Source organism: Metopolophium dirhodum, chromosome 8 (genome assembly GCF_019925205.1).
Source record: "Metopolophium dirhodum isolate CAU chromosome 8, ASM1992520v1, whole genome shotgun sequence".
NCBI classification, from domain to species: domain Eukaryota; kingdom Metazoa; phylum Arthropoda; class Insecta; order Hemiptera; family Aphididae; genus Metopolophium; species Metopolophium dirhodum.
In genome coordinates, this window is record NC_083567.1 from 22,389,915 (window position 1) to 22,417,450 (window position 27,536).

The 27,536-nt window shown below is 30.0% G+C and overlaps 1 protein-coding gene and 1 pseudogene across 2 annotated transcripts; one reads left to right on the plus strand and one right to left on the minus strand.

Moving 5' to 3' along the window:
- Nucleotides 1-311: 311 nt before the first annotated feature.
- LOC132950808 (uncharacterized) lies at nt 312-8,903 on the plus strand. 2 transcript variants are annotated; one of them, XR_009665248.1, is made up of 5 exons: nt 312-1,997; nt 2,056-2,537; nt 2,598-2,730; nt 2,792-2,970; nt 3,034-3,141. XR_009665248.1 is itself a non-coding variant. In XM_061022383.1 (5 exons), exons 3-5 carry the CDS (start codon nt 2,664-2,666, stop codon nt 8,901-8,903), a joined length of 594 nt encoding a protein of 197 aa, XP_060878366.1. In that variant the 5' UTR covers nt 312-1,997; nt 2,056-2,537; nt 2,598-2,663. The 2 variants fall into 2 exon arrangements, 1 of the variants encoding a protein (XP_060878366.1); XM_061022383.1 differs by lacking the exons at nt 2,792-2,970; nt 3,034-3,141 and adding exons at nt 3,196-3,487; nt 8,669-8,903.
- A 13,597-nt stretch (nt 8,904-22,500) lies between these two features.
- On the minus strand, nt 22,501-27,536 carry LOC132951373 (uncharacterized; annotated as a pseudogene).

Sequence of the window (27,536 nt, forward strand, 5' to 3'; positions counted from 1 at the left end):
TGCTATTAAATTCAATTTAAAACTTGAGGCTACTTACAGAAGACCAAACATAATCAGTTCATCGGAGAATAGGGCGTTTAAAACCATGACGAAGAAAATATTTATAGATAGCAATATACCTGAAATTATAGAGAAAGCGTTTGTAAAGTTTTTAAGTGAACAAGAGACTTATAAATCACGTGGAAGTGGGTTTACCTTAGAATCTATAGACGGGTTATTGTTAACCATACATAAATATACTCCAATGGGTGGGTCGTCATACATACCGTTACCATCATAAATCGATAGAAAAAAGGGTACAATTAACCCTCAACACAGCGATTAACAATGTTTTAAATGGGCAATACTAACGCGACATGTGATAGGGCTGGCGGTATGTCGTATAGGAGAAAATTATACCAAACATGAAGAAAAATATAATTTTAGTAACATCACGTTCCCGACCACGATGTCAGATATTGTAAAATTTGAAAAACATAACATCAACGTGTCCGTTAATGTTTACGGACTGGAAAAAAAATACTAACCACTACGAAAATGTGTCACGTATGAGTTGTACTCGCTACGTATCGTTGATGAGGAGACACTTCGACCTACTGTTGGTGACGGATGAAGACAATTCACACTATAAATATATTTCCAATTTTTCCAGACTCATTCGCGCGCAGAAAACTAGACATACAGAGAGAGTTGTGTTCTGTAAGAGATGTTTCACGTCATTCGACAGTCAAAGTTTAAAATTCAAGTTAGGTGAACAGGCGGGACTGGAGCAACATAAGCTGATTTGTGGGGCACATAAACCTATATTACCATTGATGCCGAAAGAGGGTGATTGTCTGAAATTCGAAGCGTGGAGAAACATTCAAAGACATCCACTAGTAATGTATGCAGATTTCGAGACTATACTGATGAAGACCGATGAAAAGAAGGGAAAAAACACTAATATATTACACAGACATGAAGCAATGATCTATGGGCTCATCGTTAAGGCGAGCAATAACGTACCAGTAGAGCTATTAGCGAGACATGAGATACCAACAGAACCAATAGTATACCGAGGAAGCGAGAGTCGACTGGACGTGGCGAGGCATTTTGTCGAAACCGTGACTGAAATAGCATTAAAGATTGAGAAATTATTGAAGACGAATATTCCGATAAAAATGTCTGCGGGTGATGTTCAGACTCATGAAGCTACACAGTGCAACCTCTGTCGAATCAAGATTACATCACACACAGAAATACAGCATCGTAAGAGAGCTGACCATTGCCATCTCTCAGGGAAATATCGTCAAGCTCTATGCTACACGTGCAACCAAAAACTACAAACACCTGTTTTCGTACCGTGCTACTTCCACAACTTATCAAACTACGACGCGCAGCTGATAATAACAGAACTTGGTCATGACACACAACCATTAGAGTAATACCAAACAGCGAGGAAAAATACATATCGTTCTCCAAATACGTGTCAAATAAATTTACGATACGCTTCATAGAGACTTTTTGGTTTATGGCATCAGGACTGTCAACTCTAGCCAAAAATCTTGTGACACCGGGTCTGGAGAACTTCAGAGAGACCGCTAAAGTTTTTGACGAAGTCGATATGCCGCTCGTGACTAGGAAGGGGGTGTACCCATACGAGTACACTGATAGTTGGAAGCGGCTGGATGAAGAAAGACTACCGAGGAAGAGAGAATTTTATAGTTTGTTAAACGAGTCGGGAATAAAGAAGGAAGAATTTGATCACGCGAAGAAGGTCTGAGACCATTTCGGTTGCAAGAAGTTGGGCGAGTACAGCGATTTATATTTAAAAATCGACGTTTTATTGTTGGCGGACGTCTTTGAGAATTTTCGTGATGTATGTATGAAGACATACAATTTGAACGCAACACACTACTTCACCGCACCCGAGCTGAGCTTTGACGCAATGTTGAAATTTACAGGTCAAAAGTTGCAGCTGCTGACTGATTATGACATGTTGTTGATGTTCGAGGATGGTTAGTATATCAATATTATTTAAAAAAAATATATATGCAATATTATATATTTGTATAGGTATTCGTGGTGGATTGGTACAGGCAAGCATGAGGCACGCAAAGGGGAATAATATAAAGACCCCAGACTATGACAATACTAAGGATAAATCCTGGTTGATATATCAGGACTGTAAATATATTTGTTTTATTTTTAATTTTTTTAAAACCTAAACTTTAAACTTTAAACTTTATAGATAATAAGCTCTATGGTTGGGCTATGAGTACATGCCATATGGCGACTTCAACTGGTTTGAATCCGACTTGAACGGATTGAGTGAGATGTCGCTAACGTCAGATAAGAGGCGAGTATATGAGGTCGATGTATCATACCCGCAACACTTACACGATCATCATAATAACTTACTTTTCCTAGCGCAAAATGGTATACCACCAGGCTCGAAGGTGAAAAAATTGATGGCAACGTTTCAGCAGAAGAGGAATTATATTATTCATTATAGGAACCAGCAGCAGGCAATAGAAAATGGGTTGATAGTTGATAAAGTAAATATTTTTATTTTAAAAGCTTTTAATCAGATTTCTACATTTTTTATTATTTTATAGGTGCATAGAGTTTTAGAGTTCAGTTAGTCTGCATGGTTGGCAGATTACATCAACTTAAATACTGAGATGAGGAAGAAGGCAAGGAATGACTTTGAGAAAGACTTTTTGAAATTAATGAATAACGCTGTATTTGGTATGTTATTTTATTTATTTGATTTAACTATTTTACTGACAGTTTTTTTTTTATTTTCTAGGGAAGACTATGCAACCGAAAAGGAAGGAAATGAAGATGGAGTTAGTGTCCTGTGAGAAACGACTACAAAAACTTATTAATAATACGACATCTAAGCATGCGATTAGGTATAGTGAAAACCTGAACGCGGTCGCACTGGAAAACAAAATAATTAAATTTGATAAACCTATATATATATTGGTAAATATACTTTAAATTTAAGTATTATACAATTATTATATTATCACGTTTATTTTTATATAGAATTTGCTGTATTTGACATTTCCAACACGTTGATGTACGATTATCATTATAATGCTATGAAGAAACATTATACTGATAATATCAAGCTTATGTATACTGATACTGGTAAATATATTAAAACTAATTTCAAGTATATACATAATATATTAATTATTATTTCAGATTCGTTAGTATACCTTATTAAAACTGAAGATTTTTACCTGGACCTACTTAACAATCCTAACTTGATGGATAGACTAGACACGGCCTCTTATCCATCCATGCTATACTATACAGCTAGGAAGAAGGTGCCAGGGTTCTTCTCCAATGAAGTAAAAGGACATACGATGACTGAGTTTTGTGCACTACGTGCAAAATCATACGCGTACAACATATACGCAGGAGAAGAGGATGTGGTGAGAGATAAGAACGATAAGGATAAAGTTGGTGGTGAAAAAATCAAGGCCAAGGGGATGTAGTGATCGCCGTGCAGGACACGTCGAACACTAATACAATAATTATTTAACGACGTCGCATGTTCGTTGTTGTCTTGAGTCGTAGTTGAGAAAGATAGGTAAATAAATTATAAACACATTTTAGACTTTAAAATATGACAATAATATAACACTTTATTATTAGAAGTTTAAATTACAAAATAACTTTAAGCACTGTCGTAAGCTTGATAGACCTACGACGAGGGCTGACTATCTTCTAAGTAATGGTAGGCGCTCTACCCGTATTTATGCGGGTTCTAACAATGACGTATTGGTGGCGTGATATCTATATTCTGACACTACTTCCCTAGTCATGTCGAATTGCATTATTATGGGACTAGGTAAAACTACTTGTTGTTTTCACCTCTGATCCACGCTTCCCGTTATTTAGGCTTTTACATTGCATATTACTACCTACATTACCTATTATAAATTATACTAAATGTATAATTTATTCTACGTGATATTGTTTAATATCGTATTATAGCTGTGGGTATTAATACATCCCTAATATTGTTGAATTGCATTATTTTGTGACTCGGGAAAACAACTTGTTGTTTTCACCTTTGATCTATGCTTCCTGTTATTTAGGCTTATATTAATACCTACATTTACACTCATAAATTATTTTTTTTTTTTTTATTATTCAAAAACCATCATAAATTACATAGGATACAAAAATATTACGTTAGGTTACATGGTTATCTATCTCTTTTAAGCTTTTAGCTTGTGTTAGAGATAGAGAGTAATAATATTTAATTAATTAAGAACTATATACATTAAATTATATGAGTAGCACAGTAAGTGATGAATGAACAATAGAAGTACCTAATGAGAAAAAATAAAAATAAAAAAAAGATTAATACAGATAAATAAATATTTTTAACAATAGAAAAATTGTAAGAATGAGAGATGATATTAAATATTACATATAAGATATAACATATAAAATATAGAATATAAAAAAAAAGAAAAAATGATAAATTAAAATAACAAAATATATAAAATATAAAATATAGCAAAGGATATGAGAAAGTTAGGTTAATTGAGAAAATAGCCAATGATAAACATTTTTTTTAACATTAATTTTGGAACAGTGAATATTTTTTTTATATTGACATGGCATACCGTTAAAATACACTGGGCCCAAATAATTTACAAAAGATTGACCAAAAGATTTATTCGAATATTTGACAGGTATATTATACCGTGTTATTTCTCTTTTACCTTCCAACAATTTGTTATCTTTATCTTGAGTGAACCTTTTTAGAGTGAACAAAATGGCAATTTTTTATATAGAAATTTGGTTGGTAAAACACCCAGTTCCTTGTAATTTTGATTCGTAGAACCTTGCAGAGAGTACTTGTTTAAGCAAATTCTTATAATGTTATTCTGGTTAACTTGCAATTTGTATAAAACAGTATCACTTAAACCACCCCATACTAACATACCATATTGTAATATCGATTGGTACAGAGCAAAATAAATAACCCGCATTGTTTGCTTGGGAACTAAACCCCTTAATTTGTAGAATCTATAGGTTATAGAGCGTAACTTTCCAACTAGGTTTTGAATGTGAAGATTCCATCTTAAGTTTTCATCAAATATGATACCTAGATATCGAGTACTAGTAACTTCTTTGATAACAATACATTTATTTATGTTATTACAACTGTTACCATCAACGCATCTATGAATTGTTATAGGTTTAAGATTTGGAAAACTTTTATAAATTGAAAACGTCATAAACATTGTTTTTTCTTCGTTGAGTGTTAAATTTCTGTCACATAGACATTGATAAACTTTACTTAACCCAGCAGTCGCTTTTTCATGAGCCCCATCCCATGACTTATCGGTAAAAAGTAGGCAGGTATCGTCAGCATATGAAACAACTAATCCATCCAGACTTAAATCACTAACCAAGTTTATGTATAATAAAAATAAAATTGGACCTAATACACTACCCTGAGGGACTCCGTATTCAACGACACCGTCATGACCTATTATATTATTTATTACAACCATTTGTTTTCGATTGAACAAGTAACTTTCAAACCATTTTAAGCTAAGATTATTAATTCCAAAAGTGGGTAATATGTGAAGTAAAATGTTGTGGTTCACAGTGTCAAATGCTTTTTTTAAGTCCAAGAATATAGCAATCACCTTGTTACTGTTGTCTAACTCATTAAAAATAAATTGGGTCGTACTAAATAGAGCATCCTCTGTGCCAATACCTGGTCTAAATCCATATTGATTTTTAGATAACAGTTTGTTTTTCTCTAGGAATGAGATAAGTCTAATTTTAATTATTTTTTCAAGTATTTTGGCAAAATTATTAAGTAAAGATATTGGTCTATAATTATTTAGATTTTTGCGGTCTCCAGCTTTAAAAATTGGTTTAATAACTGCTACTTTAAGATTGTCTGGAAAAATACTTTGCTGTATACATAAGTTATATATATATACTAGTGGGTTCACTATAAGTTCGGTAATACATTTTAATAATTTGATTGTTATCATGTCTATACCTGCAGCTGTATCATCTTTGCAATTTTTTATTATGTTGATAACATCAGTATTTGTTATTTTTTTTAGAAAAAAGATTATCGAAAGAAAGTTCATTATCCCGATGTAAGGCATAATTTTTCGCCGAATAATTAGAGCTCTCAGCTAATTTCTTTCCCATATTGATAAAAAATTTATTAAAAATATTTGACACCGCCAACGGATCATTGTTAACATCATATTTTTGTTCGTTAAAGATAACATTTTTAATGTCATCTTTATTACTATTAATTTTAGAGCCAGAAATTTCATTAATGAGTTTCCAAGTTAATTTAGGATTGTCTGAGACGTTCTTAAATTTTTTCTCATAAAAGGTTTTTTTTTTGCCATTCTCAAAATTTTTGTATAGTTGTTTTTATATTTTTTATAGTGTAGAGCTAGTTTAGTATTATTTGGAGTTGTTCTAAGTTTTAGAGATAAGGACTGTTTATGGCGGGTAGAGCAAAGCAAACCAGCTGACATCCATTCTTTTAATCGGAAATTTTTTGAAGTAATTTTTTTAGAAGTAGTTGATTTATTGATATAAGTAGAAATTATTTTCATAAACTCGGAAAAACACTCATTTGCATTGTTTTTGTTATACACTTCCTTCCATTTTTCATCAAATAAAAGTTTTCTCATTTTATCATGATCAATGATAGAAATCATTTTACTTTTATTTGTCAAATCAGTAGTGGTTATAGGTATTGAAACGCAAGTTGTGAAATGATCGGTTATGTCTGTTTGTAATATACCTGCGTTTATCTGGGTAATTAAGTGTTCTTCATTGTGAACAAATATATGATCAAGACATGCATGTTTTTGCCCGCTGGGTAACCTTGTATATAAATTTATGAAAGACGAAAACCCGTTTTGTGACAATAAATTAAGATAATCATTATTTAGAGCATTGTCCCCAATTATATTTATGTTCATGTCACCGATAAGCACAGTGTAATTACCTTTTATTTTATTTTCTATTATAACTTTATTGACCGTATCATTGAAAACATTAATATCAGTTGAGGGTGACCTATATATACATAATAAAATAATTGGTGTACCTAAATTAGTAAGAGTTAGTTTAACAATATTTGTTTCGACAAAATCATATTCAAAAAAGTCTACACTGTAATTAGATCTAACAAAAACGAAAATGCCATCATTTTGGTTCCTTTTTATTGTAGAGAAAAATAATTTATATCCTTCAATAGTAAAAACATTTTGATCCAAAGTATTATGCCAAGTTTCAGTCAATATAATTACATCTATTTTAACACTATTTGGATCATTTTCTAAAAAAAGCGTAAGTTCATCAAAGTTTGAGTTTACACTCCTAATATTACAACACAGAATGTTTACGTACCTGTTGTTTATATTGTTATTAACATGCCAAAATTCCGTAAAAGATTCATAGTAGTTTGTTTTGTAGCTAAGATATCCATTAATAATTAAAGAATTCTCCATTTATTATGAAAAATTAAGTTTTTACATTAAAATATTAAAAAAAAAAAAAAAAAGAAACTAAACTAATTTAGATAAAGAGTGCTCATCATTTATAATAACGGCTTTGCTATTTTCATTTTTTTTAATAAAAATTTTCGAATCTCTAAACCAAACAAATTTGTACCCTGTATCACGAGCAAATGCTCTAGTTTTGAAAAATAGATTTTTATTGAATTGTGTAAGACTATCGTTAATATAAATACTCTCATCATTCCAGTTTGGATTTACTACTTTGCCCTTCAATTTTGCTTTTTTGACATTATCCATCATAGATTTCTTGTTTTCAATTGACAGCAACTCTGCGACTATTTTTCTGGATTTATTTGTGATTTTTGAATGAACACGGAAAGCTTTTGATACGGAAATGTTTGCTCCTACCGCTGCCGCGATTGACTCCACTGTTTTTATACAGTCTTCGTTGTTAACTTCCGGGACACCCACAATTTCCACAAATTTTTCAATAGATTTTTGGTCAAAAACGTTCATTCGTTTGTCTAATAGAGCAACTTCAATTTTTAATTTACAATTTTCTTCTTTTAAAAAAGAATTTTCTACTTTGAGATTATTTATTGTAGTAACTAACTCTTGTAATTGTTTGCCGAAACTATCGAATTTATCACTCATAAAATTTACCGATTTGACTAGATTATTAATAGTTTCATTATTTACATTAATTGTGTCCGAATGAGTTGAGATTGATACTGTTTTTGAGTCCGGTTTATTCAAACAAATCTCGTTCGATTTGCACTTACTGCAGGACCATTTTAGCTTGGCTGTTTTGGACATATTTTTAAAAGCAGACTCCCTCAATGCAGCACATCCGAAGTGCAGTATTGAATTGCATTTGGAACAATTAATGTTATCATCTTCAAAAACGTCATCGTTACAAATAACACACAACATCGTTGTCATTGTTACAAAGTTAGAGTAAACCACTTAATTAAATTGGAACACAAGAATAATCGCATACACCGAGTTTAGAGATAAAAGAGTCAGCATTCTCACCATACGTGCGTACAGGTCAAGCACCTGACGATTACTGAATACTATGTATAATTTATTATTTTATTTATTTTGTTTAAATAATATAATAGCTTTTGGGTTTACTACAGGGATAAGGCATATGATATGTTAAAAAACCATATGACGTTGGAGGATCATAAAAGGTGTTTGTTTGATGAAGGTGGAGTGGAGGCATATCAAGAGAACGTATCAATCAGGTCGTTCAGGCACCAAATTATGACTATAAAAACTAAAAAGTTGACATATAACAACTACGATGATAAGCGAGTGGTATTGGTTGATAAAATGCATACCTTAGCTCATGGACATTATAGTATAGAGTAAGTTATTCCAACTATAAACCTTTTAAATTATTTCACTTATTTTAAATTTGTATAGGGAAGATGAACCTGGAGAAGCTGAGGAGTGGTCAGAACTTGATTTTGAGGTCGATGGTGAAGGACGTAAATGGTCAGATTTTGATAACAATTTCATGAGATAGTTTCTTAAGAGGACGCCACGCGGGCAAACGAAACCGTGCAATGGCCAAGAGAATGCGCTGTTAGGTGATTTCGCAATCCGCAAGCACGCGACGTTTAAGCCGCGCCCACTACTCATAGCTGTGTACCAACCGACGAGTTGTCGAGTTCGGGAGCGTTGTTTATTATCTTATGAACGTTCGTCCGTGACGTATCCCTTCGAAATAAAATTCATACATGTAAATGCATTGCCGCCATAATATTTTAAATATTCACTCAGCGCTCTTATACACTAACCATTTTTTAATTAAAGCCACTGTCTGCCAAATAGTCCCCGATAGTAGCCCAATACTCCCCGTCACACAGTGGTTTACAATGTCTGCCCAATAGTATACCTATTTGTATATAACAATTAACAATATTATGTAGAATAGAAAATCTAGTTTATACCGTACCTTTAATAATTGTTGTACAAACATTTTAAGTACTCGAGCTAACAATATTTTACGTACAATAACTTACGGTTTACTTTTAGTTTGTAAAAATATCAATATAGGCATACGTCTATTATAATTGATTATATTGCCTATTAATCAATGCTATTATGTATTTATTTTTATACTTACCAATATTTTCGAATTTATTACCATGATACCACTGATTATAATAAATATTATAATTTATATTATCCAATGATAACATTAACATATCAATAAATATTTTAAATACTTAACTGGAATCTTGTTTTATAGGTATTTTTTTCTATGAATGTCAATAAAACTTTATTACTTGGGTAAAAAAGCTTGAAAATTTAATGCAAGGCTCCTACTATATTGTTACAATGACATTTAAAAAATATATAAAATCCTTAGTCACAGATTTTTTTTTCATAAGCATTTAAAGTTCAAATCTTGACAAAATACTGAAAAATCACGAAAATTAGCAAATTATTTTGAGTTGAGAATTCACAAAATATTTTCTTTTTAAATTTAAGATTTGAAAATGTAATACAAGATTATTCATAGGTTTGTCTACCTTAATCAAAAAAAAGGTAGGTAAGTGGATTTCGATCTCCTGAATAATAGGTTACAAGTGGGTCACTGTAATGGATGGTGTTAAATTTGAATTCAATGATTTAATATCATTGTATAAGAAAAACGATTCTGAGCGAAAACGGTTAGGTCAGGGTGAAAATTATATTGTATTTAGAAATTCATAATTTGAAATAATGGTGGAGAAGTAGGTTATAGGTACCACTCTGCTGTACAGTAGTTGTAATGGATGTTTTATGTTTGAATAAAATGATGAAATATTGTATACGAAAAATGATTCCGAGTGGTTGGCGTAGTCCTTATATTATTTTTTTTTATTCGTTGGTATGGTGATAAACAAAGCGTTAGAAATTAAAATCTTATTTTTAGCAGTTTTTTAGTAATTTGTCGGTAGTCTTTCTCGACGCTTTCTAAAACTACTAGGAATTTTCAATTTTGACCTCCCAAAAATACCAACTATGTTCAGTTTTTTAACAGTAAAAAGGCTGATCTCAAAAATCTAAGCATGCTTAGGTATTATTCAAAATGTGGCTGACAGACAGAAAAAAAAACACACTGCATTGTAAAATTAATACATTCTTTCGCTCCGCTGTAATGATCCTCATTAGAAAATTTTAGTTTAAATTGTGTTATCTATCATTTTTACATTACCAGTTAGTGGTTTTTCGTACTGTGTAGTGGCTATTTTTAGCCAACTTTTTTCCTGTGAAAGCCAGTAAAGATATTATTATTATATTGATATAAAATTATAAAAATACTATTGTCATCGTATCAATAGATTATAGAATTTAACATTTTAACCATGATGTCATTCCACTTTCAATTCATGACCGAGACACTGAGTTGTAGGTACTTTTATTGTTTTCTTTATTGTTATTATTTATTGGGCCTGTGCGTTGCAACAAATACGAATATCGGAATATGTCTACTCTTAATAAAGACGAATCCATTTGTGGCAAAAAAAAAGGAATGCTGAATGATACAAATTGGAAACGGCATACCACATCGTGTAAAATGCGAAAATCTAAAATTAATAACTCAGATATTTCATCTTTTTTTCAAAAGGCGATCAACGAATATAACTGAAACTAGTCAAACAAAAAAACAGCGTCCTCGTAAGTAACTATTTAATTATTTACGGTCAAAATTTTACAGTTTACAGATAGTGAGATGTAATATTAGTTTATTTTTCTTATGCTTAAATAATTAAGTATTAAGTAGGTATATTACTATTTTTTTTTTTATTTCTATTATTAGTAATTAAAAAATTAAAGGTAGATAGGTATTAGTATTTAATTTCTATGCTTTAATTAATAGTTTATTATTATTTACGTAATATTTATATAATTAGTTGTGCATCAGTGTATTCAGTAATCACTATTATTTGAATGCTTAAGTATCTAATAGGTAAAAATGAATTAAATAATAATTTTAAATAAATAATTTTTAATTTTTACTTTTCAACTGAAATAAATTGTTAACATGTTAATTGTTGATATGCGAAAGTAAAATATAATATGGTCGATATAAGTTCATAATAATTGTTTTTATTTTATCTAAACTTAATAGTTTAGATAAAATAATATTATAATAAGTTTGGAATAATTTCCAAACTTATTATAATATTATTATATTAATGTTTGGCTAGTTATCTATTATTAAACAAAGGCATATTTTTTATGAAATACATTAATATTTAAATACAAATAAAATGAATAGATATTGGTGAAAATGCCATAGCTGTTGAACAATTTCAAATCTTCTCTAGGTAGTTGTGATAAAAAAACAAGACGAAACTTTTTTCAATCCGTTCAATGACTTAGAAAGTGATAATATTTATAATAATTATCATAATAATTTATGTATTATAAATATAAAATTAACTTTTTTTACATTTGAAGTGGATGATGTAACTGTGGACTCTGAACAAATTGAAAGACAACTTAATTAAAACACTTCCTGTAACCAGTGCATCACCAGAAAGAGCATTTTCAAAGTTGAAATTAATTAAAACTCGTTTACGTAGTACAATGATCGAAGATCGTTTGGAAGCGTTGATGATAATATCTTCCGAAAAAGACATACCAGTTGATAACACTGAAGTAATCAATATTTTTTCATCCTATAGTAGTGTACTCCGTAAATTACTTCATTAATTGTTTACGTTGATAATTATTTGTTACATTAACTTAACGTTAACTTATTAAATAACATATTGTTTACATCATTACATGTATTACCCTACATTTTTTCATACAACAGAAAAATGTTAATGAATTTTCCCCATTTCCCCACTGTGTTTATTATTACACATGTGTATAGCTGTATAGGTATTAAAAAAATATATATATTTTAAATTAAAATAAAATACAAGTGGTAACAGAACTAGTCTAGCCAAAATAACATTAAAAGTTAATAGAGAACCTAATAAATTCATACAAGAGTTGTTGTAACACTTATTAGAAAAAGTAATTGAGAGCAAATACAAACATTTTCATATGTACCTATTTATATTTTTTTGATCACAAAAAATGTATTCTGTGATACTCAAAAAAACATACCTACCTAAAACCAAAAATAAATTGTAGACTAGTATTTATAAATAATAGAAAAAAAACTAAATTATTTTACATGACTGATGTAGTGATGTCTGATGATAACGTTGAGGTATGGCCTAAAAATGCCCGCATAATTTAACGATTCTGGGTAGGTGGGTGGGTGTTTGGTAAATTTTTACTAGTTTGCCACCACATTTTAAATTGAGTTCGGCGCCACTGATAATATGATTATGCCATTTAAGGTTAGCATCTATAGTAATACCTAGATATTTTACTTGTTGTACTGAAGAAATATAAGTGCAATTACACTTACTGTCATTACTAATAGCAGACATTGTATTTATATTAAATTCGTTACAATTTATGAGGTGTGCCTTAAGATAATTTTTTCCAGTGGGTGGCAATTTATTTATATTAAAGTTCATAAAGCAAGTTTTTGTTAAATTAAGTTCTGGGAGGTTATTATCAAACCATGTTTAGACGATACTTAATACATGCGTCGATTTACTATGAATATGATTTTTATTTATGTCATCTATAATAATTGAGGAGTCATCAGCAAAACTGAAAATTGATCCGTTACACTTAATATTCAATAAGTCATTAATATAAACAATAAAAAGAAGAGGACCTAATACAGTACCTTGTGGTATTCCATGATTTTAAATCAGATAATCGCTTAAACTGTCATTTACTCTTACTTGTTGAATACGATTTTCTAGAAAATTACATATAAGGTTATTTGCATTGCCCCTGATACCGTATTTTTCTAATTTGGCTAGCAATATTGAATGGTCAAAAGAATCGAAAGCTTTTTTAACATCTAGAAAAAGTCCTATTACTGCTCTATTCATATCTAGTGTGTTATAAATGTGACTAATTACAGCCATTAAAGCTTTATCGGTACCTTTGTTTCTCCTGAAACCAAATTGGTTACAGGAAAATATCGAGCATGTTTCTTAGAAGTTATAAAGCCTATCTTTGATGCACTTTTCTAAGACTTTGGATAGTGTAATTGTAAGTGCTATTGGTCAATAATTTGTACAATCACTTTTATTTAACTTCTTATGTAACGGGATGATGATAGTATTTTTGAATGAATGTGGAAAAACACCAGTAGTAAGAACTAGATTAAAAATATATTGTAATGGTGTAAGAATATTAAAAATAATAGCTTTTAAAATCGTGTTTGTTAATTCCCACCTATTGAATGAACATGCTGGTTTAATATTTAATATATATTTTTTAATTTCATCAGTTGAAATAGGGTTTAGGAATATACTTTTATCATTTACTGGAATATCATTTAAAAACGTAAATTTTCTTATGTTTAGATGTGATTTCAATTTATTCGAAATATTTGTACCTATAGACACGAAAAAAGAGTTGAACTCATTTGCAATACTAATATTATCAATTACAATTTGATTTTGACGATTTAGGATTGTTGGTATAAATTTAGTTTTATTAGATTTATTATCTAAGGCTTCATTTATAAATTCCCATATTTTTTTAGTATTACCTTTAGCATTAGAAATTTGTTTATAAAAATATACGTGTAACGTCTCCTCTTCACCTGGGCTCTTACCCGTTCAGGTGTCGTTTTGTTTATATTAACGAGGTCTCGGAGACTCGACCTCGGTGTGTGATATTATTACTAGGGATCAGGGTTACCTTATGTGAAGCAAGTACTCAACGTAATATATATATATCTGATTATTGAATATTAATGTATTATTATTATCTACTACAAGTTACAACATCGAAAGTATACTTATAAATTATAACTCCGGGCTACCGATTGGGCCATGGTGTGTCGTGGGTGCCGATGTCCAAATGTGGGTTGAGCAGGTCGTCCGCAGGTTGCCCAGGTTCTCTTCAGGTCGTTGTCAGTCCTCGAGTTCCACTATTGACCACCGACTATGACTCTTCATTCTTGACCATCCAACTATCAATCGCCGACTATATTCTATCGACTACCTAACTGTAGACTCTATCAGTCTATCATAACTGACTCCCACCAGGCGTCCCGGTCGGTTATTTACACGATGTGAGCTAAACCTCGCGTCAGCATAATATATATTTCATACATATATGCACATTTGTCATTACTAACACTCAGCATATTAGCCGTGCTCAATGTAGGGAGTAATGTAGGTACGATGTCGATGACGATAATCGTTACATACGTCTTTTGCTATTTTTATGGTTACATTTAGTAGATTCCTATACTTTTTATATATCTCTTGCAATTTAATGTTAAATGGTTGATTTTTTAATTTCTCATATAATCTATCCCGATGTCTCATAGAATTAATAACTCCTAGTGTTATCCAGTTGTTTAATCGTTTTTTATTTTAGTTTCTTGTGATTTTTTTATACTATTTTCAATAATAGTTGTGAATAAGTCAATAGCTACATTTACATCAGTTGATTTTAAAACTTCTGTCCAGTTTATGTTTTTTAAGATATTATTTAAATTATCTATATTAGTAAAATTGTAATTATGATTATCGGTATTGTTATCAACTGTATTTATATTATTATTGTTTCGTGGGGTAGATAGTACAGCAATAGTACTGTAATAATCCGTAATAGCACTTTGATATATGTATCCACAAATATGATTAAACACCTGTTTGTTTTTAATGAATATATGATCAATACATGTGTTACTATTGCCAATGCTACGTGTAGTGCCATTAATAGGTACATGATTTAAATCCATAGCTACTAAGTACATTAAGGTATTTAATACAAATGATGTCATCCATCTTAATATTTAAATTTATGTCTCCACAAATAATATGTGATAGGAATTTGGAGTAATTGTTTAAAAAGTCTTCTAGATTATCAATAAAATCAATTTTATTCAAACTGGGTGATCTGTAAATGCATGTTAATTTAATTAATATATTATTATAGGAAATTGATAATTAATTTTACGTTTTTTTATTACCACCGAAGCGGGGTTGGAATCTGCTTGTATTGGTGTGATTCCTATAGTTCTATGGTATAAATTATTGTATTCGTCGAGTAACTTTGATAAAATTGAAACCCATTCGTGTGACCCCCTCGCAGTGAACTCCTTATACATTTTCCCTTTCAAAGTACGGTTGAACCTCTCTGCGATGCTAGCCTTTAGAATACTGAAAGTTGAATATATGTGTACTCGATACTTGGTCATCAAAGGGTCAAAAGTAGTGTTATAAAATTCTTTTCCGTTATCAAGTTGTAAAAGTTTCGGTGAACGACCAAATATTATTGTAGCCATCGCGCTTGTAACTTCTTTACCCGATTTACACTTTAATGGTATCGCCTAGGAGAATTTCGTAAACGCGCCTATCACAACCAAAATCTATTTGTAACCACCATTCAACTTTGAATATGGAATCATTTCAACCAAGTCAGCTTGCCATAAATAATTTTTTCTATAGACGTTAACTCTACGCCTAGTAAAATTTTTCCTTGCCGGCTTATGAAGTTCATTGGCGATTTCCCGTTTAGACATTTGGAACTCGCTTTATTAATCCGATCTCAAGTAATTCACTGAAAATCGATATTATTTCGTTTGAGACACCTGTATTTTGATGCAAGAAGTAAACGTAATCGATCGACCAACTCGTTTGGATTATCAAAATACACTAAGTTATTTTTCTGTAATTTCATGAACAGCTCGCCACCCGAGGGAAATAATTTACCGATAACCATAAAATATTTAGAGCTACCTTTTTTTATTTTTTTTCTGTCTGTAGTTAAATGTGTTGATGTTTGAATCAATATAGATTTATATACCTCTAAATCGTTGTCAGTATAAACAAGTGGATTTTTCAAAAATAATAACTGATTAAGACCCGATGTTGATGGATAAACAGTATCATCTTTAAGTATAGTATTTTCGATAAATTTCACTTCTTTATCGCCCTAGATAATATGTCCGTTTGGAAGTTTTTGCGAACCGTAGATTTTATCTAAGTCTGTAGATTGAAACCAGTTTTCAATTTCATGTTGATAGTCGTCAGCAAATGAGTTTTTCGACTTGACGTTAATATTGTCTTTGATCAACGACAATCTGGGTTTATTTTATATTTTAGTTAAAGGGTCGATAATTGCTTTTAATGTCTGTGTCATTAATTGTTGAACATTATCCGACCCGGTTTTTAATGTGATATATTTACGTTTGATACTTTCCTTAGCTTTAACTAGCTCATCTAAAACAGTAGTTGATTCCGTCATGACTACGTTTCAAATGATACATTTTTATTATTTTTAGCGTCTTATATAACTACATAAGTATCAAATCCAAAACGATAACGTCCGTTATCACGATCGCTATCTTTACAAATAACAACAAATGAAAACCTCTCACGGTTCCAACATGTAACACAAAAATGTTTAAATTGCGTATATGTCATATCTCTCGAACAGTGTTCATTGTATACATGTTTTAAATTGGTTTCATCTTATTTGAACAAAACTATTAAATTTGCATTGTCACGTATCAACTGTTTAGGTACTTTAGAATAACTCTGAGCCAGATAAAATATATCTATTTTATTATGACGACCTCGAGAGAAATATTCTCTTATTACTTGTTGCTGTTCCCCGATAACATCATTCAAGATAAAAATTGAATTTGACAAGACTTTTTCTGGTGGAATAACTTTATCATTCACGAAAAAAAGTAAAAATGTTGATACCGTCAATACTGTTAATAATACGTTTTAATAGTTTATATTTTGGTTGTTCAAGCGTTTTAGAGTATATATAAACGTTTTCAAATCGTAAACCATTTTCATCAACTAGTAGAAAATATATAAGATTGGTTTTACCACATCCCGAGCTCCCAAGTACTAACGACCTTATCGTATTTGGGAAAAGCTCGCCGTGTCTCAACTGTATAGTATCAGGGGTATCAATGTTATAAATTCGAAGTTTTTTCTCTTGCTCGATAAATCGCATTTTTAAAAGAAAAATTTTCACTATAAATACAGATGCTATGTTAGCGAGAGCCTCACACGATGTCTCACGTTCGTAAGCGGAACAACAATAAAGGCTCCGGTCTTATTAACTCTATCATAAATCATTTACCCGTGGAATTGCAATTACCAGGCTATAGGTAAGTCCCTGCAATATATTATTATTATTAAATCCTTTCTAAATTATATATATATATATATTTGTTATGAATTTGCCGGTCCCAGAACTAAATTAAAACAAAGATTAGCACGAGGAGAATGTGGTATAAACAGACTTGACGAGTTGGCCAGAGCGCACAATATCGCATACGAAGAAAGTAATTCGCTAACTGATCGGTATAGAGCGGACGAAGTATTAGAAAATCTGGCTTGGGAAGTGTTTAAATCTAAAAACACAGGTATCAAGAAAAAAGCGGCGTCTTGGCTAGTTACTACAGCCATGAAGGTCAAACGTAAGATTGGAGCTGGTTGCGGATTTAAACAAATGGTTTTGGCTGCTAAAAATTTTATCAAAAATAAAATGAATGAAAATAATATAACAAAATTAGTAAAAACATGTCTGTCTGCTGCAAAAAAAAAAATCTAAAAATATGAAGACTAAAACTCCAAGAATTATACCAATACCGAAAAATGGTGGTGTTTTACCTTTAATACCTATTTTTGCTGGTTTATCTGCATTAGGTGCACTTACCGGAGGTGTTGGTAATATAGTAAAAGTCATGAAAGAATTAAATTCTGGTAAAAACACTCTTATTCATTTAGGTAAAGGTTTATATCTAGCACCTCACAAGGGGAGTTCTTATAAAATCATAAAAGGTAAAGGTTTATACCTAGCACCATACAAGGGTGGAGCAGTTAAGAAATCTAGAAAATCTTCAAAAAACTAATTACCACGTTACCCGATAGAGCATTGTACGATTATGAGATAATAAATTACGCCAACATGTTGAAAATACCTCATTTCATTGGTGTATTTCCTAGAGACAGGTTGCCAAAACGTTCGAAAAACCAAAAGTCGGCTGTAGTTAATTTAGACACTGAAATCGGTACAGGTACTCATTGGGTAGCGTATAAGAAAATCAGAAAACAAGTTAAATATTTTGAAAGCTACGGAAACATACCCCCTCCGCTAGAACTACAGGAATATTTTAACGGGTGCAGTATTGAATATAATTACGAAAGATATCAAAAATATAATACAATAAACTGTGGGCACTTGTGTTTAAAATTGTTATCATGTATACTATAACTTACTTTAACCGGCAACTCAAGCGAATTATCATGCGACTTTTTTCCACCTATAGAAGTCAGTAAAAATGCAAAAATCGGACTGTTAATTCTATACCTAATGTAAACGACAATGTGCGATAAACTAGGTTTCGTATATAATAATCTCGATGGACGTGTAAGCACTAGTTGCACAATATCTACAGGCTCTTACGAGTTGAAAGAAATTGAGGAGGCAATAAAACGTGTGTTACCCAAGTCAGATATTTTATTCCTGTTGAGAGCAGATAATAATACATTAAAATGTTCAATGTTTTGCATTGAAACTGTAGATTTCTTCATGTCTAATAGTATTGGTCAGTTGTTGGGGTTTAAAAATCGTAAATATGATGCTAATGTCAATCACGAATCAGATACGTTAGTTAATATTACCAAAACAAACTGTATATATATCGATTCAAACCTGGTTATGGGTTCATTCGTCAACATTAAGCACTGTCATACAATACACGAGTTTTATCCGAATGTACCTCCAGGTTATAAAATAATAGAAGTACCAACACATTTGGTAATTTATACACTTAATTCTAGATCTATAACGCACGCAAGTATAATTTTGAAAAAAAGGTGGATAAGTGGATATCGCTATGCTGTACAGTAGGTTACAAGTGGGTTACTGTAATGGATGGTGTTAAATTTGAATTCAATGATATAATATCATTGTATAAGAAAAACGATTCTGAGCGAAAACGGTCAGTCAGCATATGATATTACCAAGTATATTTGAAGATATTATTGTGAATAAAGTAATTTATATATAACCTATTTACGTGGAGCCTTGTTTTAAATTTTCAATCCTTAGCCATAAAAGTTAAACATTTTATACATTTTTAACTACAAAATAATTAATAAATTATAAATTTGATAAATGTTGTCGAAATTTGAACTTTAAATGCTTATAAAAAAAAATTGTGCCTATGTATTTTTAATATTTTTAAACTGCAATTGTAACATTATATCAGCAGCCTTGCATTAAATTTTCACGCTTTTTTACACAACAAATAAAAATTTATTATAAAAATTGAAAACTGACTATGTCCGTAAACAGTTCAAAAAGAGTCAAATTATTTTCAAAATTTTACGGTGTATAGAAAATGCTAATATAAACATTCAGTGAAATTTTCAAGTATCTACAGTCATTCGTTTTTAATTACAACAAAATAAGAAAATCATTACATGAGATAGGTATCGAGTTAATATCAAATGTTGTAAAAATATAAATTTCAGACGCTCATAAAAATTTAATTTAAGTTTCTTGTAGACATTTTTTTTTTGGTAAAGGTAGAAAAACTTATGAGTAATCTTATATTACATTTTAAAATCTTAGATTTAAAAAGATAAATTTTTATAAATTCTCAACTCAAAATAATTTGCTAATTTTCGTGATTTTTCCATATTTTGTCAAAATTTGAATTTTAAATGCTTATAAAAAAAAACTGTGACTAAGGATTTTTAATTTTTTTCATCTGCCTTTGAAACAATAACCTAGGAGCCTTCTATTAAATTTTCAAGCTTTTTTACTCAATAGATAAAATTTTATTGATATTTATAGAAAAAAAAAATTTAAAAAAATTGAAATTAACAATGTCCGTAAACAGCTCAAAATAAGTCAAAATATTTGGAAAATGTTATGGTGTATAGGAAATACAATTATAAACATTCAGTCAAAATTTCATGTCCCTACGGTCATTTGTTTTAGAGTTACACCAAAAACCAAAATCGATTTTCTCGAAAACAGATTTTGCGTAAAAATTCCCGTTTTTCCTTAATTTTTCTTTTGTTTTTTACGTCGCTTTTGAAAACTACTAGGAAATTTTTACTTTTGAAACCCCCCCCCCCCTCCCCCCCCCCCAAAGTACCAACTAGATTCACTTTTCTATCAGAAAAGTTACTGTTGAAGAAAATCCAAGCACTTTTACTGTCCTAAAAGGTGATGACAGACACAAAAATAAAAAAAAACACACATCATTGTAAAATCAATACATTCATCGCTTCGCTCAGAATCTGAAATCAAGACAACGAGTTGATCGATCTTCGAGGCGAGCCAGTATCGATACGATTATTAATTCAAGACTTTTGGTAAATAATGGGGCTCCAATTTTATGATATAAATAGGACTGTATATGTAAAACCTGACAGTCGTATTAAATACCTTAATAAGGTAACAACTCCGAAGAAGAAATATTCTAGACGTCAACAAGTTGAATATAGTCTAATAGCAGACAATTTGGCTTTTATACGCTCGCTAAACACAATTTAATATGGACGATATGTATTTAGATGTTACAGCTGGATACACTGACAATTGTAAAATAACTCAAATTGAATATCATTCTTTTTTATCTTATTCAACGTCTGCTCTTTCTAATAACGTCGAGGTACGTATTGCTTTACATAACAAAGAATCTTTTCTTTATACTTTACCATGTGATAGTTATATTTACATCGAGGGAAAAATAACCAAACCTACAGAAATAACTGATGAGATAAGATTTATAAACAACGGACTGTCATTTCTTTTCTCTGAAATGAAATATGAAATAACGGCACTCAAATTCAAAAACTTGTTAACCCGGGCATATCGATTACATTAAAAGGATATTGTTCGTATACACTTCGCGTACATACTAGCGTAACAAAACGGCGAACTTGTAACATGTAACAGTTTGACAAAATGTTACAACAGAAATTAAAGTTGAAACATGTACCTGAAACATGTACCTGTAACATGTAACATTTCAATTTTTCCATTAAAAACGTTAGTGTTTTTTATACAGTGTTTGAGTACAGACACTAATCATGTCGTTTCAAATAGCTGCTACTGCGTACATTTATATTCATCTCGCTCTGAAGAAAAAGAGTAAAAAACGAAGACGATGGTGACTAACGCATTTATATACTCGACGTGAAGAGACAGGAGGAAACAATGGACAATTTCAAAATTTTATGAGAATGACATCAACAGATTTTGATTTTCTTATAAATTTGATTGGGCCTAAAATTGTTAAAAGTGAAACAATTTTAAGAAAACCGATTTCAGTGCAGGAAAGGCTAGCAGTAACCCTGAGATTTCTAGCAACTGGCGAATCATTCACAAGCTTACAATATTTGTTCAGAATGTCCAAACAAGTTATAAGCTTCATAGTTCATGAAGTGTGTGAAGCAATTATTGATGTTTTAAAAGATAACATTCAGGTAAAAATGTTATATTAAATTTACAATAAATTAGTATAAAATATAGCTACATAAAAATAAAATAAATAAACAAAAAAAATCATCTTAAGACTTTAATAAAAATTAACAAAATGCAAAATATTATTGAAAGTTAAAAAATAAAATAAAACTTCTTGTTAAAAGTAAAAAAAAATAAAAATTGTTTTTTTTCTCACAAAATTGAATAATAATTACATACCTAATTTCAAAAATGTAATATTAAGATTACAATACCTTTGTAAAAATATTATAAAAAATATAGCTACTTGCTACATAAAAAATCAACTAAATAAACAAATAAAATCACCTTTAATAAAATTCAACGAAATACAAAATAATATTGAAAGTTAAAAAATAAATATAATTACATAATATTATATAATATAACTAAAATCCAATTCTTCGGAAGTGTAAGTATTTACAGGTGATGGATGTGGTGTAGATGTCTGTGTAATTGTAGCTGGTGATGTTTGTGGTACTGGGAAAGAAGTGATATTAGTATCACGAGTTGGCAATGTATATGGCAGTGAAGAAGAATGTATGTTTTTTCGGATAACTTTGTGGATTATAATTATAACTATAAGTTGATGGATCAGAATAATTGTTGTGGTGATTTTGATAAGGTGATGTTAGTTGTTGATTAAAATATCCATAATCTGCTTTAAATAATATATTTGACATTTCATATTGCACAATACTTCTTACTTGTTGGTTGTATGTTTCTAATTTCTTTCCAACAAACTGTCCAAATGATTGACTTTCAGTATTTCCAGCTGAGGCCGATGCTGCCGATTCCAGAATTTTAAACGCTTTATCTAATTTACTATTATCTTCGTTGATAATTTTCCTTTTTTTAGATGTCAGTGTTGATGTACCTTGATTTTCTGAAGTAATCTGTGGTTCCTCAGTATGAATTTGGTTACTTTCGCTTGGAGCATTTTCATCGGACATCTAAAATAAAGTATGGGGATTGTAAATAATGTACATAAGAAGAAATAAAAATACATATGCAAATGTAACCTCTTTGTTCTAAACCAATCATATAGTTCAAACTGGGAAAAAAATACTAATAATATAGGTAGGCACCTACCATATTATTATGATAATGAGAATAATTATATTTATAAGTTGGTAGGTAATATTCATTTTTACTGCATTCCAATTTTATTAGTTTAGAATGTCTATAAAACTTTATTTGTTTGGTAATAAAGCTTGACAATTAAATACAAGGCTCCTTATATATTTTTTCAAAGACAGATGAAAAATATTAAAAAACCCAAAGTCACAATTTTTTTTAATAAGCATTTAAAGTTCGAATTTGTACAAAAGGCGTAAAATTTCTCATGTAGCGATTTTGTTATTTTGTTGTAATTCAAAAACGAATAACTTTAGATAGGTACATGGACATTTTACTGAATGTTTATATTTTCATTTTCTATACACCAGAAAATATTGAAAATATTTTGACTCTTTTTTAGCTATTTACGGACAATGTCAGTTTTCAATTTTTTTTATTTTTTTTTTTATAAATAAAAATAAAATTTTATTTGTTGGGTAAACAAGTGTGAAAATTTAATACAAGGCTCTTGATAAATTGCTTAAATAGCAGTTGAAAAATATTGAAAATACATAAACGCACAATTTTTTTTGTATGCATTTTATAAGTTCGACTTTTAACAACATTTATCAAATTTAAAATGTAATAATTGTTTTGTAGTTAAAAATTTATAAAATGTTCAACTTTTGTAGCTAAGGATTGAAAATTTAAAACAAGATTGCACGTAATAGGTTATATATAAATTGCTTTATTCACAATAATATCATCAAATATATACTTGGTAATATCATAGGCTGACTGACCGTTTTCGCTCAGAATCGTTTTTCTTATACAATGATATCATATCATTGAATTCAAATTTAACACCATCCATTACAGTGACCCACTTGTAACCTACTGTACAGCAAAGTGCTGTATAACCACTTACCCTCCTTTTTTTATGTTCAAATTTGGAGGAAATTACAAATTAAATAACCAAGAATAACGAATTTAGTTATTTTTTTGTTGTTTTATAATATTAATTCAACCTAACGTATTATTAATAAGTAATAGCAATAATATAAATATAATATAAAATATCAACACTAGCAAAACCGCTTAAAATCGAATTTCGTTCACAATGATATTATATCATTGAATTCAAATTTAATACCATCCATTATACGGTGACCCACATGTAACATACTGTACAGCAGAACGAAATCCACTTACACGCATTTTTATAAATTATTAACTATTTATAATTAATAATTATTATTTTATATTTTTGTGTAATCAACATTTTATTTATGTTCTACATTATTATTAAGTAGGTACATATTATGTTATCCTACGAGGTTAGTAGTTTTCAATAAATATAGATGATTTTTTTACTATGTTAATTAAACTTTTCATATAATATTTATGCTATAGAATAAAAATGTGAAAAAAATTTAAAAATTAAAAATAAATAAAATATCCTAGAGTCTAGACTGACATTATTATAATATGATAATAATAATAATATACTATATATTATATCATTGAATTTAAATTAAATACTATCCATTACAGTTACCTACTTGGAACCTAGTGTAAGCAGAGCAATATCCACTTACGCGCTTTTTTATCATTACATTATAATTATATTATTTTATATATTACTTCAGGTACCTTATACACTAGAAAAATGGTTAGGAATTGCAAATAATTTTGAAACTAAGTGGAACTTCCCGCACACATTAGGTTTTATGGATAGAAAACATGTGGTAATCCAAGCTCCTATCAATACCGGGAGTGAATATTTTAACTACAAATCTTCATTCAGTATTGTATTATTTGCTATTGTCGACGCGAACTATAATTTCATATTCGTCGATGCAGGTTGCCAAGGAAGAATTTCGGATGGAGGTGTATTTTAGGATTGTCAACTTAATAAAAAATTAAAATCTAATTCACTAGATTTACCATTATTAGAACCACTACCGGGCAGACGTAAAGAATTACCATTTTTTTTTATTGGAGATGGGGCATTTCCTTTAACAGACAACATAATGAAACCTTTTCCTGGCTTATTTTCTAAAGGCACGCCAGAACGAATATTTAACTATAGACTTTCTCGAGCCCGTCGAGTGGTGGAAAATGTTTTCGGTATTATTTCATCTGTATTTAGAGTTCTCCGAAAGCCACTGTTGTTGAACCCAAAAAAATCAGAACTAATTGTTATGACCATAGCACACCTTCATAATTTTTTAAGACGCAATAATACCTCAGCTGCTGTTTATACCCCCAATGGAATATTCGACTCTGAAGTAAATGGAAACTTTATTGAAGGAACATGGCGGGAGACCAACAATGAAGAAATATCATCCCTCAGACCAATAAGAAGAGTACCACGTAAATCTACAACAAATGCCATGCAAATACGAGAAGAAGTAATGCAATACTGTATATAGTATACTATATATAGGGAATGTTATTTGGCAAGAAGAATATGCATAATCTAAAAAAAATGTAATTATTTGTTATTTTTATAGGTTTGGTTTTATATTTTACTAATTTTTACTGAAAATAAACATGAAATAAAAATATTTCAATATTTTTTAAATTATTTATATCTGTATAATAACTTCTAAATTTACCGTGCATCTTCTCAGACGAGGATTATCTTTGTTCATTAAAAACTCGAGGCTTTCAAATGCGAACCATGATGACACATACACGTCTTGAGTACCTGAGTGAACAAATTTAATGTTTAACCATTAAATAATTTAGTTTAGGTAATATTGACTTACCTGAACCGGTTCCTACACTTTTCCTTATTTTAATTTTGTCTCTCCTATATGTGCGGCTTATATCGACACCATTTTATTTCTACACTCATCCGGCGTGATAGCAGTTGAAATGGGTTGTAGGACACTTTGTACGGTCACCCACAAAAAATGAAAACCGCGGACAGTTTGTACTATTTCAAAAAGTAATAAAATGTACATGGCGGACAGTTTGTACTATTTAAAAAAGTAATAAAATGTACATGGCGGACAGTTTGTACTATTTAAAAAAAAATGTATTATTTGTTATTACAAAACACAGGTAGTTAACATATAAAAAAAAAAAAAATAATAATAATAATATTTATGGTAGTAAATTCGTCAATAATTATTCGTGGTATGTATTTTTAAAACATTCACTGTCACATAAATCATAATATATGTATATATTTAAAAATTAAACGTATGGCAAATTATTTCGAGCAATTGTAAATTAGTTATTATTTTACTTTCGTGCTGTACACAGGCATCATGAATTTTATTTTGTGTATTTTGGTTTTTTTGTCTTCTGTTTTTGTTCAAATGACTAGAGCAGAATAAGTATTGTATAAAAGTGCGAAGTATTAAATATAATAAAATACGCAGTATGTATAATTGTTTTTTAGATTAAAATCATACTAACCATTATTTTCATGAATTACAGATAGAAGAATTTGATTTGTTGATTCTCTACTATTAACAGATCGGCTTTTCATATTAGTTAATGCAAGGTTTTTCAGCTTCAATGTTTCATCACTCGATTCGTGGTTATGATCAGTCCATTTTGTAAATAATTCATACTATGGCCGAAACATACAAAAGTAAAATGATGATCAATAATATGATGTTTAACTTATAACTCACCGGTTCATTAAGGTTTGTTGTTACTTTCCCCGTACACGTCATTTTATTACACTTCCAACGGATATTAGATTGGTTTTTTCTTAAAATAGTATATTCATACCCATTTTTAAAAATTTTTGGCTTGAGTTTGCTAGTTTGATTTTTGTTCATTTTATAAAGTGAATAAGTTAATATTTTAATACTTTTAATGCTGTGGCCTGTGACACCAAACACATGTCTCATACTAATCGCGATCATGATTCGCAATCTAAAGTTTTGAGCAATTTAATTTTATCTCATCTTTTAAGATATATTTCCCGGTTTATTTATACCGTACAAAACGTCCGCGATCGAATTTTACCAATTTATTATCACCGTACAAAGTGTCCGCGATCGATTTTTACCAAATTATTTTCACCGTACAAAGTGTCCGCGATATGCAACTTAAACAATAGATAGTACAAACTGTCCGTTTACCGTTGAAATGTGATCGAAAAATTCACTTGCTATTCCATTCCAAGCGTCATTTTTTAAAATCTTATTATAATGATTTTTGTTTGTAGGATCCCATATAATTTCCTTACTACGATATATTTCTATAAGTTTTAATACATTTTCATTTGTCCAGTGAGCCATTGTGACAAAATGTATAAGTGTAACCGATTCAGGGTGTAACCGATAGAACTGACTTTTGGAATAACTATATTTTTCTGATCAATTT

What these genes read in the sequence shown, in the direction of transcription:
- LOC132950808 (XM_061022383.1), top strand. Translation starts at nt 2,664, where the DNA reads ATGAGGAAGAAGGCAAGGAATGACTTTGAGAAAGACTTTTTGAAATTA. An exon ending in AATGAATAACGCTGTATTTG is followed by an intron (nt 2,731 to 3,195) that starts GTATGTTATTTT and finishes TTATTATTTCAG; the next exon opens with ATTCGTTAGTATACCTTATT. An exon ending in AAAATCAAGGCCAAGGGGAT is followed by an intron (nt 3,488 to 8,668) that starts GTAGTGATCGCC and finishes GGTTTACTACAG; the next exon opens with GGATAAGGCATATGATATGT.